Source organism: Silene latifolia, chromosome X (assembly GCF_048544455.1).
Source record: "Silene latifolia isolate original U9 population chromosome X, ASM4854445v1, whole genome shotgun sequence".
Lineage (NCBI taxonomy): Eukaryota > Viridiplantae > Streptophyta > Magnoliopsida > Caryophyllales > Caryophyllaceae > Silene > Silene latifolia.
This window is the reverse complement of record NC_133537.1, coordinates 4,416,880-4,432,571: the sequence shown is the minus strand read 5'-3', so window position 1 is coordinate 4,432,571 and position 15,692 is coordinate 4,416,880. Positions and strand designations below refer to the sequence as shown.

The 15,692-nt window shown below is 36.8% G+C and overlaps 2 protein-coding genes across 2 annotated transcripts; both read right to left on the bottom strand.

The window, feature by feature from the left end:
* Positions 1–84: 84 nt before the first annotated feature.
* On the bottom strand, positions 85–4,884 carry LOC141622354 (GDSL esterase/lipase EXL3-like). Its single transcript, XM_074438399.1, has 5 exons — positions 4,434–4,884; positions 2,720–2,850; positions 2,401–2,637; positions 2,064–2,319; positions 85–449 (listed from the first exon to the last, which is right to left on the bottom strand). The coding sequence occupies exons 1-5, from the start codon at positions 4,732–4,734 to the stop codon at positions 256–258; spliced, it is 1,119 nt and encodes a 372-aa protein (XP_074294500.1). The 5' UTR covers positions 4,735–4,884; the 3' UTR covers positions 85–255.
* A 1,262-nt stretch (positions 4,885–6,146) lies between these two features.
* Positions 6,147–13,119, bottom strand: LOC141622353 (protein FREE1-like). Its single transcript, XM_074438398.1, has 10 exons — positions 12,120–13,119; positions 10,757–10,843; positions 10,493–10,624; positions 9,270–9,395; positions 8,609–8,674; positions 8,414–8,524; positions 7,937–8,029; positions 7,516–7,549; positions 6,582–6,652; positions 6,147–6,465 (listed from the first exon to the last, which is right to left on the bottom strand). Exons 1-10 carry the CDS (start codon positions 12,912–12,914, stop codon positions 6,388–6,390), a joined length of 1,593 nt encoding a protein of 530 aa, XP_074294499.1. The 5' UTR covers positions 12,915–13,119; the 3' UTR covers positions 6,147–6,387.
* Between the last annotated feature and the right edge of the window lie 2,573 nt (positions 13,120–15,692).

Here is a 15,692-nt window from a genome sequence, read left to right as displayed (position 1 = left end):
GTTGATTTAGCTAATTTTCTTCATGGGTATGTTATTTTTTTGAAAAAAACGAATAATTTTCTAAAAGTATTATGAATAATGAAATTAACAGGGAAGGCAATCTCTTTTATGTAATGATTAATACACTGTAGAAACCAATGATGAGATGTCCCTTCTCAAATTTGGTTTGTAATCGTCGGAGTATATTTTACGGTTTATACTCCGTATATATATTGATACAAGTAATCTACTAGATAGAAGGAGCTAATGTATATGTCAAAAGAAAAGATTATGGTGTTTTTGAACAATGTCATGAACTATGATTCTATAAGCTGCTTCGGTCGGATGAAAACTATCGAAGAACACGTATTTTGATGCGTCTGGGCATGTACCGATACTGAACCTTGTACACAGAATCCCCACTGCTAAATATCCTGTTCCACAGCATCCTCGATTCGCGACCTGAAACCCTGATGACAAATTTAAACTTATCATGCATCTAACTTATGAGACAAATAGATGATCATTTGGGTCGCGTGCATGTCGGATTATGTTTGCATTCGGGTCAGTTTATTTCATGATTCGATTTTCGACTATGAAAAAGGTTCAAATTAGGTCAATTCGAGTCTCTTTTTCTTATAGGTTGGTTGTTTAGGTACGGATTAGATCGAGTCAATTCTAGTCAGTTTTCCATGTCTCCCACGTAAGCAGGATAATCGAGTCGCATTTGCGCATCCACGTCTCCTTATCCCATTTCACACAATTTAGTAAACCATGTTGACTTATTCAAACGTATTAAATGTGATAGTTATGCAAATATCACATTCGAAACATAAATCAATACTATATATTAATTCCAGAAACCAAGGGACTTTAATATAATTAAAGAAAGTTATACAAATTAATTATACTATATAGTTTTAAATCACTAGCACCGTGTGATGGACTCGATTAAGGGATCTCAATGCAAATATTATAGAGTTTGGGTTAAAATTAAATTATATAGAAACTTGGTAATTTCCTAAATATTTGTAAGAAACTAAAACATGGTTAATTTCCTTAAAATAAAATAATTAATTAAGATAGTCAATTTCAAGGAGACTAAAGAAAGAAGATGTTTGGTAATTTTCCTAAATATTTATAAAAGACTAGAAGATGGTCAATTTCCTTAAAATAAAATAATTAATTAGTATAAACATGCACACTTATGGTATTAATTATTATCATCATAAAATTATATACTAAATTTAACTATGCAATTTTATTAAACTTTTAGTTTATTAGACGTATAGATATGTTAATTATTTAACATAGAAAAATATAATATAAGTAGGTTATAAATAATTTAAGTTGCATAATTTTTTCGATTCGATTTAATGCATATATGTAGTATATTTATATAAATATATAATCCTCTTAAAATTGCATGCCTAAGTAGTAAAAATAATTTCGTCAGTTAAGAAAAGAATTGTACGTAGTAACATTGAATATAGTTATATGATAGTAATCACTCATTTGAATAGTATAAGTAACAATATTATCACCGAGATTAGTGAAAGTGGTAGAAACAACGGGAGTAGTGAAATAATTAATATTAATCCGACAATAAGGAAAATAACAATAATTACGGCGGAAGTAGTGAAATTATCAATATTAATGCGGCAGTAGTGACAGTAACAATAATTACGGCGGGAGTAGTGAAAGTAACAATGATTACGGGTAAGTAGTGAAATGTTATTACTATTGGTTTATTAATAAGAGTAAAATATTAATAGCGGGAGTAGTGAATTTGTCTCAAGATTTATTTTATCGTAATTTTAGGATACGTCATAGAAAAATATATTAATGATAAATTTATGGGATTATGCAACTTTTAATTTTATTTAATGAAAAAAAAATTAATGGTAAGTAGAGCTAGTCCGGGCGAAGCCGGGCACCAATACTAGTTCTTATTTAAAACGCAATAATTTAGTAAGTAATATCAGTATGCCTTAAATTTAAAACGGGTCAAATAACATAGATAGATAAAAACAGAATAACTAAATATTAACAAAAAAAAAAAAAAAAAAAAAAACCTTGTGTACCTGATTGAGACGGGTTATTAATGAGATTAAGTAAAGAGGTGTAAATATCAAGGTACACAATTGTTGATCCAGTGAGCAATTGATTGAGCGAATTTAGCTTAGAATTCAACTTAGTGTTGTAAAGTATCGAAACTTGGTTTTCCTCTTGTGCACAATCTCTCGACAAACCGCCGTTAAACGTTCTTTGAGACGGTAGACAGCCGCACGGTGGTGCACTTATCACTCCTATCCTTCTTGCTCCAAGATTATATAATTCCTGAGATATATATAACAGTCGATATTATATAAACACAATAATACCGCGATTATAAAACAAATGTTATTGTTACGATGTTACCTGAACAAAAGTAGACGCCCAATTAACCATCGAACTAGTGTAGGACGAGAAATAATTGGAACGAGATTTTTGGAGGCGTGCCGTCAAATAGGTGTTGGTGATGTCATTACTTCCAGCACAAACTAAATACACGCTTCGCGAAATGATTGAAGATGTCGTATTTTCTCCGACTGCTGCCTTAAGCTTGTTTATATATTCTCTGAACAATTTTAGTTGGTCATCCAATGATATTGCATTCTGCAATGACGATTATTATTCATTAGTTAATGTTACTGTTTTGCAAGATTATTAATTGGTTGAGGGAGAAAGAGAGAGAGACCGCTGCTCTCGATGTTTGAGGATCATAACCGGCTGTACCGGAGGCGAAACTAACTCCGGTTAGGAGATCATTGATTTGGAGGGAAGGGTCCAGGTATGGAGGCACGAGATCTTTTATTCCTATTTCTTCAGCTGTTCAATAACGAGTTATAAAATCAGTATAATAAGAAAACGTCTATTTAATTGTAAGACATACGACCTTCAGTATCTAGTAAAGTTTATTTTAACAGAAAGCTAAATTTTTCCTTTTTTTTGACGTTATTAGTTATTACTAATGAATTAATCATGTGTTAAAAAGAGTACAATGCATTTTTATAAAGTTGCTTGACCGTGATAAAGTGGTTGATTGATCAACTTTGAACTACTCCCCCTATTGAAGCAAACGTTTTACGTTGACTTTTTGTTCAACATTTTTAAGTATTGTACGTAAACATAAAAAGACGAAAAAATACATAAGGTGGTAAAATAAAATGGTACGGTATCTCAATAAATTAGTGAGAGACTGTCTCTTCAAAAATTTTGTAAAGATCAATAAACGAGTGGGTTAATAAGGACAGTCGTTCCTAGTAAGTAAAAATATAATTTTTTATAATTACACTTTCTACCATATAGATTAAAAATACACCAAATAAACAAATAATTGACGAAAATAGATCAAAATGAAATATATAAAATTTTGGGAAAAGAGGAACTTATGATATTTTTCCCTAAAATTTTATACGACAACAATTAGCAAATTTCATGTCAATTAGATCAATAATACAATAAAATGCAACCATTCTCTCATTGTGGCTAGGGCTGTTCACTCAGTGGTCCGGACCAAAGACCACACCGGACTGGACCATTTGGTCCAGACCAGACCGGACCGAATTTTGTTTGATCCGGTCCACAGTCCACCTATTTACTCTACTTTGGTCTTCGGTCCGGTCCTGGACCAACCCGAATAGACCGCGGACCGGACCATGGACCGAAGTTATGTAATAAAACATTTTTTAAATTTGTAATATTATTGATTTTATTTTCTACTTTGTTTACAGGTACTATAAGATGTGTAATTATATAGTTAAATCTAGTAAGAAAATAATGTTATTTATTTTGATCATTACGAACTTCTCGAGTTCTAGTTTTATATGCTAAAACATGTCAATGACAATAATATTTGGTCCACTTTGGTCCATTTGGTCCGGTCCGGTCCGGACCACATGTTTTTATGGTCCAGACCGGACCGGACCAATATTAATATGGTCCGGTCCTCGGTCCACCTCTTAATCCTTATTTGGTCTTCGGTCCAGAGAGTTTGGTCCGGTCCGGTCCGGTCCCGGACCATTGAACACCCCTAATTGTGGCCACCTACAACAACAAAAAGACTCATTTCTAAAGTTGATATTTACATATTCATTTTCCCCCCAACAATAAAAAAGTTTTTATCATAAAACAACTTTTTGTGAAACTCATCCAAATATGATGAGTTTCACAAAAAGTCATTTTTAGATAAGTTCTTTTTGTTGTTGTGGGGTAATAATTGTAAAAATATCAACTATGAGTGTAGATTTTATTGTTGTTGTAGATGGTCTTATGAACAAGATTTTCGAGTTTTCGATAAAATAATAATTCATTTTACTAAAACTAAAAATAGTGGAGTACGGATCGAGTATATGACTATAAGAGTGAGTACAATAAATAGTAACAAAAATTATTGCATGAAACAGACTTACCTAGTAGATCAGACGGAACTTTGCCATTACTATATCTTCCGGTAGCAACACCGCCTTCGAAATCTCGACCATAAGGCGGGAAGTTAACCCTACCAGGAGTAGCTATATAGTTATTGTTGCCTGAATCAACAATGGAGTCTCCAAACACAAGAAGTGCAGGAGCTTTTCCATTGTTGGGTAAACTTGCGGCACGTCCATAAATATGCAGGTAAGAAGACGCTATAATAATGTGAGAGTACAATACTATAATATTAATCGAGTTTGTATACGATATGATCGATTTTCCTAAGAGATTTTTCATGTTTTCGTAGTACTGTAATTTAAGTAGTGAATTATGAAAATGAGGGATCCAAGAGTGTATTATATATATATTAATTAATACGGAGTATATACAGTGTTTGAATTGGTTTGCACGTTAGTAGGTCAAAATATCAAATTTGGTCCGACGTTTAGTAACTTTGTACATTTAATTGGGATATCGCGTTAGATATGCCATCTTTTTTAGGTTAACTTTTTTTAAATTTCTGGTTGGTAATTAACAGAAGCGGATTTTAGATAGCGGCTACCGTTAATATTGTCAGGATCTGGATCGATTGAGTAGGTAAGATCGAATCAGTAGAATCGGATCGTAGGATCGTAAGATCCTACAAACCCACTGAATATAGTTTTTTATTTGGTAAAAACATAAAAGTGAAGATCAAAAAATATATTTATTAATATTTATCCATAAATTGATGATTAATAATTTTTGTATCATTGTATGAACATGTTTCTACAACTTACGTAAGATCCGGATTTTACAATGTCATTATATAAAATATATATTTCTTCTTTTATCATAAAACAAGATCGCAGGATCGTAGGATCATATTATGATCTTACCTCTAAAAATTTTCAAACAAGTAGGATTGTAAGATTTTACAACCATAATAGAATCATAAGAATTGGGATCGATCAAGCGTTTTTGGATCGTAAAATTGTAGGATCGAATCGGGATTCCGATAAAAGGCTACAATTAATTAAGATTTAGCCGGAAGGGATTTCGACTGCCTTGTTTTGGGCAGCGGGAAACCTAATTGTAGCAAAGGGTAGCATTCGCTACCTCAAATTCCAAAAAAAAAATGCTTAAGATTATCGGTTTTCAACACCTGTCGAACAATTGAACCCCAAGGTTCGTCCACGGAGAGTGAGCCTAGGCTTAAGACAATTTTTTTGCGTTAAAATCTCAAATTAACTTGCCTTCAAATCAGATTGTTTTGATCATTTCTTAAATAAATAAATAGGTAGGTAAAGGAGTTGAGAGAACTCATTTATAGGCAAATAGAAGTTAACTTTTGGTTGTGTTTTGTACTAAAAAAACCGCTACAAGTCATCTTGTTTTGGTAATAGTAATTCTCGGTGTATTACTTATCGCTTACTCTGTATCTAATACCGGAGAAAATAACCTATAGTATCCCCCTTACTAGGACATACGGAATATAAAATTTGCCATGTTTACTACGGAATAGTACTCCGACAGTCTCAAGCTCGTGTAGAAATTGTACATACACGGTTTGTTAAATGTGTTTTTTCTCCACAATTTCGGATTTTGTCCTAGATGCCCTCAAAATAATGGTTGTCATAACACCAGAAACTAAACAAAGATAATACAGTCAACTTTTAACTTGCATAAAATCACAATCGGCAATCAACTCCATCCAAAAGGAAAAGATATAAAACAGCAAACATTTTTTTTATTTGGCAACATAATGTACAAATATTACTCGGTAATACTCGGTATTTAACTCTCCTCCCTTTTTTAACAAACTCGGAATATTGTACAGAAAAAAAAACTGTGTATGGATGGATACCCATGCCCATATGCTAAAGAATTCCCCAATCCCAATCAAATAAACAACGTACTCGCACAACAGTATAATTACAGCGAGGCTCGAATAATTAAATACAGAAAGCGCTAGTGAGCGCTAACAAGAAAGGGATGTTGACAAACACTGCACTCAATGGTCTCAGAACCAGAGCTTGGAACTTCAACCTGTTGCAATCAAATCAAGTGGAATGAATGACAGACCATGATTTAGTTATGGCACTGCAATCTTAAATGACACAATTATAGCAACCGAAAACGTAGATGGGTTTTCATTCACATACCTGCAAGTGCACTGTACAAGTGGGACATTCAACTTCCCTCTTCCGCGTCTCTGACCCTTCAAACCTTGAACCTGGGAATTTTACATGAAAGACCATCTCATATAAATTGTGTAGGCCTATCGAAAACTAACCAGTCCCGTCACTAAAGAAAAAAAAAACTAACCAGACCAGACCAAACCCATTTTTGGGTCATAAATCGTTAAATCTCGATCAATGACCATGAAGGGTCCGTAAATTAGGGTCAGCACCCGCTAACTATAAGGTTAATGGGTTGGTTGGTCTCACATGTAAAACTGTCTCGTGTAAGTTATTATGTAATGGTAAATGCACATTAATAAGCACTTTACTAAGAAATTTTGGCAGCTATAAATGAAGTTTTGGTTTGTTGTAATCAAACCACCAAAAGTGGTGCGACAGAATGAGAACCAGTCTTGTATAGTTGTATCCAAGTGCCTTATTTAGTGATTAGTGAGAGGCAACTCAAATTGTCATGTGCCATATAATGTGATGACTCCAAAGTATGACACAGCTTTAAAAATAATCAATTGAAACCGAAAATTTGTACTATGGAAGCTAGAAAAATCATGAGTGGCGGTACTCATGAGTCATGACCTACATTGATAATCCACCATCATCAAAACTGGCCTTGTGGGCTTATGGCTCTCTATACAGATAAAAAAAAAGGGCAGCCCGGTGCACGATGGCGTCCCCGCTAGGCGAGGGTCCGGGGAAGGGTCCCACCACAAGGGTGTAATTGGGGCAAGCCTTCCCTTGCCATTTTGGCAAGAGGCCGCTCCAAGGACTTGAACCCGTGACCTCACGGTCACAAAGCAACACCTTAACCGGTGCGCCAAGGCTCCCCTTCTCTATACAGATTTGAAAAAAAAAAAAAAAATGTAGCAACTTATATGTGAGTATGATCAGTAGTAAGTACCTGATGTTGCCTTGGAATTTCTGTTCATCTCGTCCTGATCAAATTCAATTATCAAATGTCAGCCACATCACTACTCTTATGCTTTAAACTATCTACCTAATTAGAAACAGGGGGGTGTAAATGCAACCAAAAATAGAATAAATCCAGAAAGCCAATTATTGTTCTTTTTCGTTTTACAACAAATTAGTGATTAAACGAAATGGTAACCAAAACTCAACAAATAACAGTGAGCATTGCAGCTCTCATGTTAAGGAGGTACAAGATGTCAATTTTCCTGAAGGTAACGAGTATCCTAGATGGTTACTGAAGCTCAAGACAATCGAGAGCCACATAAGGTTTTCTGACAAGATAAACTTCAAGAACAGGCAATTAGACATGGCCTCATAGGCTCATACTATCAATAATGTAAAGCTTATGTCACCTTAAGCTTTTTTGCCAAATCTTCATGACTGAGCATTGCTCCACTTCTATTAACAGCTTCCTTGGCATTATCCAGCCTCTGAGTGACTTCTGCCTGTAACAGATCAATAGGTCAAGAAACGACTGAATCCAAACAAAAGCAAGCTACCTAAATGTAGTAGGAAGTAGATCCCCCACCCCACTGGACAAAATTCTAAATGAACCCTAACCTACTGTGTTGATAATTAATTAGACATTCTAGATGAACCCTAACATATCGTGTTATAATTAATTAGACATTCAAAATGAAATCTAACATACTGTGTTAATAATTAATTAGACATTTTATTTCCTTCATCTCTACCGTCTGTTAGAGTGAGTGCATATATTTTATATTTTTACAACAAAAGCATCAGATAATGCTGATGGAGAAATCCAATCAACCCAATCATGTGTCATTCTTGGATAGCAATGAAAGAAAATAAACATTATAATGTACCATGCAACGATCACAAACTCGAACTGGTGTTGCATCCTCATCCAGTGTAAGAGGAGTTCGACCTTGAGTACATTTATCGCAGAAGATCTCCCCACAGTTTCTGCAGTGATGCTGTATTAACATGAAACAAAGATCAAGACCACGAAATGAATAACACATGGCAATATGGCTATTTCACATTCTTAAAATACGAACCCTCCGGACAAAAGCATTGAAGTTTGATCCACAGGATGAACATTTATTCACTGCTTCATCAGGTACCTGTAATATACAAGGTAGAACTCATGAGATAAGTAGCACGTCATCTTGACTCGATGTCAAGCTTTGGGCAGTTTATTTAAGGACCTAAAGTCTAACACTCTAACACTAACACCAACTGCATCCAATAGCTATTGAAACATACTCCTATACAAATGACATAATAGAATGACAAGTAGCTGTTTCCAAGGGGAGAGTATTTGTCGGTTTTATCTGAATGAAGTGCAGTCAAGCATGCAAAAGGACTCCAGGCTTCATAGTCATCATAGATACTCGATAGACAATTCTTCCAAGATCGAGAAAAAGGGTACTATATAAAGTAATTAACTACATGAATTATATTACTCTGGTCAACTTGCTTCGTGTTTCAGCCAGAATAGGTAATAAGATGAGAACTCCAGTTAAGGAAAAAACAAGTCGTAGTTCATGACTACATTCTAATATTCTATACATCTTTCCATCCCAGATGAGAAGAGAGCTACTATTAGACAAGTCTGCAGCCTTAACAAGAAAAGCCTTACAACATACCAGCTTGGCAGGAAACAGCTTCCAGAGCATCATAACTAATAAGCTCAATCGAAAAAGAGAAAAGGTTTACCCAGTGTTCTTTCTCCTCGATAGGGGGTTTCACCAAGTTCATCCAATCAAAACCTTTTTTCTTCTCAGCGAGTTGTTCAGCAGTCCTGGATGAGTTGGGAACTTTTCCTTCAGCAATCTCTTGAAGCTGCACACACCAAGAAGGGAGTGTAACCACAGCAAATGAGTATAGTTTCCCTTGAAGAAAGCAAATTAAAATGAGTACAGCTATTCATTAAACCCGTCATTACCATTCAGGTAGAAGGGTATGGTTAAGGGGATGATATAAGCGCACTCCATATGCTAACAACCTCTATATAGGAAGTACAAGATCAGGACAAATACCAAAAAACGGGTATACTCATATTTCTTTTTTCTTCGCATTTCACTTTTGGCGGTCAAACTTATAAACTTCGAACATAAATATATCAGAAAATAAAAAAAATTATTATATGACAATAATATATTTATACAATATTCAAAACAAATTCACGACATAATATTTTTGGCAAAAGAAGTATTGTAACATGTAGGTGGGAAAAAAAACATGGCCAAAGCAACTTCTTGGAGACCGCGAATAATGAAATGGAAAGAAAAATATAATACAGTATAGTGGAAGTACACTGATACGTATTCTACACTGAACCAATTGTCAAATCTTGTCTCATTAATTAGCAAGTAAAATTTCCGAAATCCGCAATTTTATACTCCACAAAGGTGTCTGGATTATGTAATCTGCCTACACGCACATGTAGTTCACGTGACTCACGTAACTTAACTCGGGCAAAATATGGCCATTTTGGGTAAATTATAGGTTAACCCAAAACTATTTCTACAAGGTAGATCTCAAATTAGATTCCGATTTGCAGAGGGATTGAATCAAACCAAATACGTTCACGTAAAAATGATCAAAGATTCGATGAAATTAGCATCTATTGGAATAACAGAAATTAGTAATCAAGTTCCACTATTTTGGGGCTGAGTTCGAATAATATGCACTGAGGTGGTTGTGGTAAGAATTTCCAATTATGAATAAATAAAAGGAAAGGTATAGGGTTGAGCCGGGGGTTCTCCACTCGACTAAAAGAAGAGGCTAAAGACAGAAACTGTTTATGATATTTTAAAGAGGGAGGACGTTTTTAAAGAATTTCGATTTAAGGAAACGAAGTTCTAAAGTAGATAACTAAGTCTTCCACGGGCTAAAATAGGCAAAAGACCACATAATATTGATAAGACGCCACCAACCTGCACACTTGCGGCTGTAACAGTATCCAATATGGTAGTTGTAGTGTAACTGCTTGATTTCAGCCTTATGCGTTTTGCTTCAAAGTCCGCAGGCGTCTTGGCCCAAAATGCAAAGATACATGAATCCAAGACCTAAAAAAGGGATGCAACCAAAATCTTGAAGTAGAAATGCAATATGTAATGAAGATCGCGTCAAGAATTAAATGAGAGATAAACGTCAAAGTTTAAGTTGAAGCACCAGCTATATTTTCGAAACTGTCTTACCTCCCATCTCGTCACTGCTTCAAAAGGGTAAATTCTCAGTGTCCTGCTTGTAGCTGGATCAAGCATCTGAATCCCATCTAAACCAATCTGCCATGTAAATAAAGCAATCATAAACTGATAAAAGCAACATGTCTACATCCAAGAGAAATGAAATGATGGGCATAGAGCTCTGTGGGATGCCTTAAATTTAAAAATGCAACGCGACTACATCCGTAAAGATTTGTTTAGCACATATAACATAATTCAACCGTCCATGGGTAAACGCATACCTCAAAATGCGAATAGAAAAGGGAAAATGAAAAACAAAAGGGAGAGCGAAAATGTAATGCAAAGTTAAGGTAAACTTTGCATTACATTTTCGCTCTCCCTTTTGTTCTTCATTTTCCCTTTTCTATTCGCATTTTGAGGTGTGCGTTTACCCATGGACGGTTCTAAAGGATGATTCATGTCAGCCGACCCCAAATCATTTTGGGATTAAGGCTCTGATGTTGTTGTTGTTGTTGTTGTATATAACATAATTCAACCACTAAGAGGATAAATAGAAAAGAATAATGACTACTAAAAGATGTAAAAGGTTTTACAATGTACTACCTCCTACTCTCTGGAAGGTTCCATACTAAGACGTATCAGGAATACTAATACTTAATTATTTCCGTTCCTTTTTCGCCTTTGTATTTTCATACCAACAAAAGTATGAAATCTTCGAAAGAACAACTAATCTTGATTAAGACGACAGTATCCGTTTAATGATATAACGGATCTAAGTACTACCACTTCATGTTAATAAGACAAACTTTTTGCTATTACCTAGACAACTACCCTTATCATATGATAGCTATTTGGATCTGTTTTCGTCTTAAACAAGAATTTGTGTCCAAGGAATATAAGGGAGTACTCCCCAATTCTTATACTGATGAAGTAGCCTCTCTATGATATTAGAGGTTGAGGTCTATCCAGAACTTCTAGATACACAGTTTTACAAACCAAATACTCCCTCTATCCCACTTTTATTGTCCCCTCCCCTCGAAATCTATTCCAAAATTATTGCCGCCTTTCTAAATTTAGCAAGTATTTACGCTATAAATCATTCATCCTTGCCATTTTATTAGCTTTTCATAATCCACCCAAATTAAAAAGTAGCGCAATATAAATGGGATGGAGTGCGATTCAAGACCGATATGTGTAAGCTTTCAATGTGTCATTGTTTAACTCCGCTCGAGTTTTTACAAATGCCACTATTCACTAACCTTGAAATTCCAACATACTATACAATAACATTCAAATGCACAAAACATATTGCAATACAAAAAACATACAACGAAAGATAAAACCGATAACAAAGCAAAAGAAAACAACAAACAACCTGGCAAAGCACATCCATATCAGTCTGCCCATACCCTTCAGCCAACAACTTAACCCGAAACTTCTGAATCCCGCCTCGAAAATCCTCCTCAGTATCCTCCTTTGGCACAGCCTTCACCACCTTATTCGTCTTCACTCCTCCATACTCACTCCCACCTCTCTTTCCATCACCATTACCATTCGCAACACTAATCGGCCGTCCATAATCATCAAACATCACCTGATTACTCGCCGCCTTCGAAAAACCCGACGTACCACGTGCACCATACGGCTCCGCCTTCCCACCTTCATACCTATAAACACCCTCATCTTCACCCCCACCTCCTCCATTACCAAAACCATGCCCATACTCCTGCGAACGATCCCAACGGTCGTCGTAACCGGAATACTGAGGTGCCAAATGAGGCACTGTTAGGTTTGGGTTTGGGTTAGGGTTCGGGTCATGATCGTGGGGGAAATACGGAGGGGGAGTGTGATCGTGGTGAAATTGGGGATTAGGGTTAGGGTTAGGGTAAGGGTTATGGAGGGTATGATCGGGAAATTGAGGATATGAAGAGGGGTAATTTGGGTAATCTGGAGGTGCGTAGGAAGAGGAGAGAGGTGGAGCAGATGCTGAAGAAGCAGGGTAGTGGGATTGGTAAGGATCGATTGAATTGGGGGTGAAATTAGGGTTAGGGTTTTGGAAGAAAGGGGGTTGAGGATTGTGTTGATGATCGTAATGAGGGTAGTATGAATTGTTGTTGTTGTTGTTGTTGTTTGTGGGGAAGGCGTTTTCGCCTACGCCTGGTTGTTGCATGATTGAATCGAGTTAAACGGAACTGAACTAAATCGGAACGAATTGAATTAAGGGCGTGGAATAGTGTGGTTATGGTGAGATGGATGATTAAGGAGGGAAGGAAAGAAGAAGAAGGTAGGAGAAGGAAGAAGGATGGAATAGGGAGAAAGTTTCCGAGAAAGGAGAGGGGTGCTTGTTGTCTAACGACCAGTCGGCCAACTGGCACGCGCCAACTCTAAGCAATCTTTTGTTTATTATACTCAAAAATTCCAAGTTCTAGCACAAATTCTTGTTCAAGACAGATTATTCGTCACTTAAGACGGGTCAACGAAAATTCTTAAATCTTACTTCCTCCAAGTCTCTTTGTATTTTTGGTGTTGAACAGGAGTATCCCCTAACGATAGCTGGGGTAATTCCATGCGAGGTACTTAAGGCAATTTAATGGGTTAACTCCTCCAAGTTTGATTTTTTCATTTGCAAGAGTCGGGAATCGAATATCGGACCACTTGCATAAGATATAAGAGCTCTTACCACTCACACCAGCCAACTTTGGTACACCAAAGAAGTGATGTACAGTAAGTGTAGTTGCTAGTTATGATGTACGATAAGTGTCGATAACACAAATAGGATTAAGACTAAATAAAAGAGAAAATATGGAAACTTTACTAACATTGAAAGAGCTTGGATGAAAATGAATGAACTTTAAATAAGAGAAAGGATTGGAGCTTTTTTGTGTAAATCGGGGTGTCCACCGTCGACAACAGTGTATAATCCCCTCGGCGCGGGTGCTCTCACGAAGAGGTAAACAGTTGGCCAAATGAGAGTATATATTAAAACAATTAATGTTTAAATAAGGAAAGCTTACACCAAACTAGGCAAAGATTAATTAAAGCTAAACTAAACAAGTATAAGATTTGGTAATGTAAGATGGTGTTCAAATGGATATAAGACGGGGTATTTATACGCAAGGACCAAAAAGAGGAAAAGAACAAGAGTAATTAGAAACTGAATCGGCTGTCTCGATTGGGCATGCATGACCCCTCTTGGTCGAGATTGGTCCCCATCTCAATCGGGACCACCATGGGCACCATCCTTCCGGCCAGGACAAGTTGCAAGGGGTAGTTCACTTCGTCCTCGCTTGTCCCAGTTGGTTGTTTTAGGGACGACCCCAGGATGACCATGAGACGTGCATTTGACATATGTTACAGGTGAAACCGCTTGTCAAAGTAAAAACAATATCACTACATGCAGAACAGTCCGACTATGTGCGAGAACAATGGCTTTGGAAAAAGATTTGGAAAATGCCGGTTTTGCCCCGTATTAAAGTCTTTTTCTGGCAGTTGTGTAATGATGCCCTTGCTACAAAACGCAATATAGGCCGATGGTTTAGTGGAGTAGCAATTGGATGTCCTATGTGCTTGTGCAATGTGGAGACTTGTCTCCATGTTGTTTGGGGTTGTTCTTGGGTGAGGGGGGTCTGGGACGGGTTGGGTTTGGAGGTGATGAGGGACAACGGGTTTGAGCGGGTGAGGGAGTGGGTGGAGGCTATGATGAGGGAGTCGGGGGTCAAGGAGTGTGTGGATCTGATGACGGGTTGTTGGACAATTTGGGAAATGCGGAATAAGGTTGTCTTTGATAATGAGAGGTGGAGTGTGGACAAGGCTTTGAGTAGGGTGAGGGAAATTGTTGCTGAGATGAGAGGAGTTGAAGTGGAGAAGGAGGCTGGTGTTACGGAGGAGAGGAAGTGTAACACCCCGATTTATGAAGGAGCCTTTAGCAAGACATTCCCTAATAAACCGGACTGTTACCATCTCGATTTCCCGAGGTAGTGAATAACAAATTAAACTCCAAGGCAAAATATATAATTACTTTAACTTAATTATTACAAAACCTCTTTTACATCAAATTACAAGGAACTAACATAAATGAAAGTGAAAGTCTTCTAAATGATGATCTAGCTACTAAGTCTTCTGATCCAGTGTCTCACGCCCATCAAGCTCCCATCCTATCTCATAAACCCGTCAAGCCCGCTCCCAATATTTGGATCGTCACGGGTGTTCACGAATACACGTGGTCAACCACGAGGTTGAGTAAGGAATACAATGAAACAACAAAATATGATATGCATGCTCCTCCGTCACCTCCATCTCCATCTCAACTCATATCTCATAACCCGGAACACCCAGCCATACCGATCCTCGATAGACTATATATCGACCGTAGCCGATCCGCCCCTTGTTGAGGACACCAGGGCAAGTCTGCAGAACCCGCCCTGGCCTTATCACAACATCATCTTCACCACACCACATCACCACAACATCCTCCATCTCCAATGCATATGAATGCTCAAAAGAAATTAATGCAACACAATATATATATCTTTGAACTGATCAATCATAAAATCATGCCGGTTACCAAATGTTGTGATAACATACTCAATACGATCAATTCAGTCAATCACCTTCCAGTATATGAATCATAACGTAAATCAACAGCCACGAAGCAAGTCAACGTTCACAGTTTGGTCATACGAAACACAAACAAGTCAACACAATTCAACATCAACGATAATAAGTCAGCAATCAAAGCACACACAAGCAATCACTTATGATCCTTCACTTATCCATCACGAAATAGGATGAGAATAGGCTGAGAAATCGCCTCGCAATTCCTCACGCGGCTCCCTTCACACACGGCTCCCTCTTCTCTCTTTTCTCTCTTTTCTCATGGTTAAAATGAATATGGTGATAGGGAGATTAGGGTTTGGTTAGATGGGTTATACATATAGGATATGTGCTA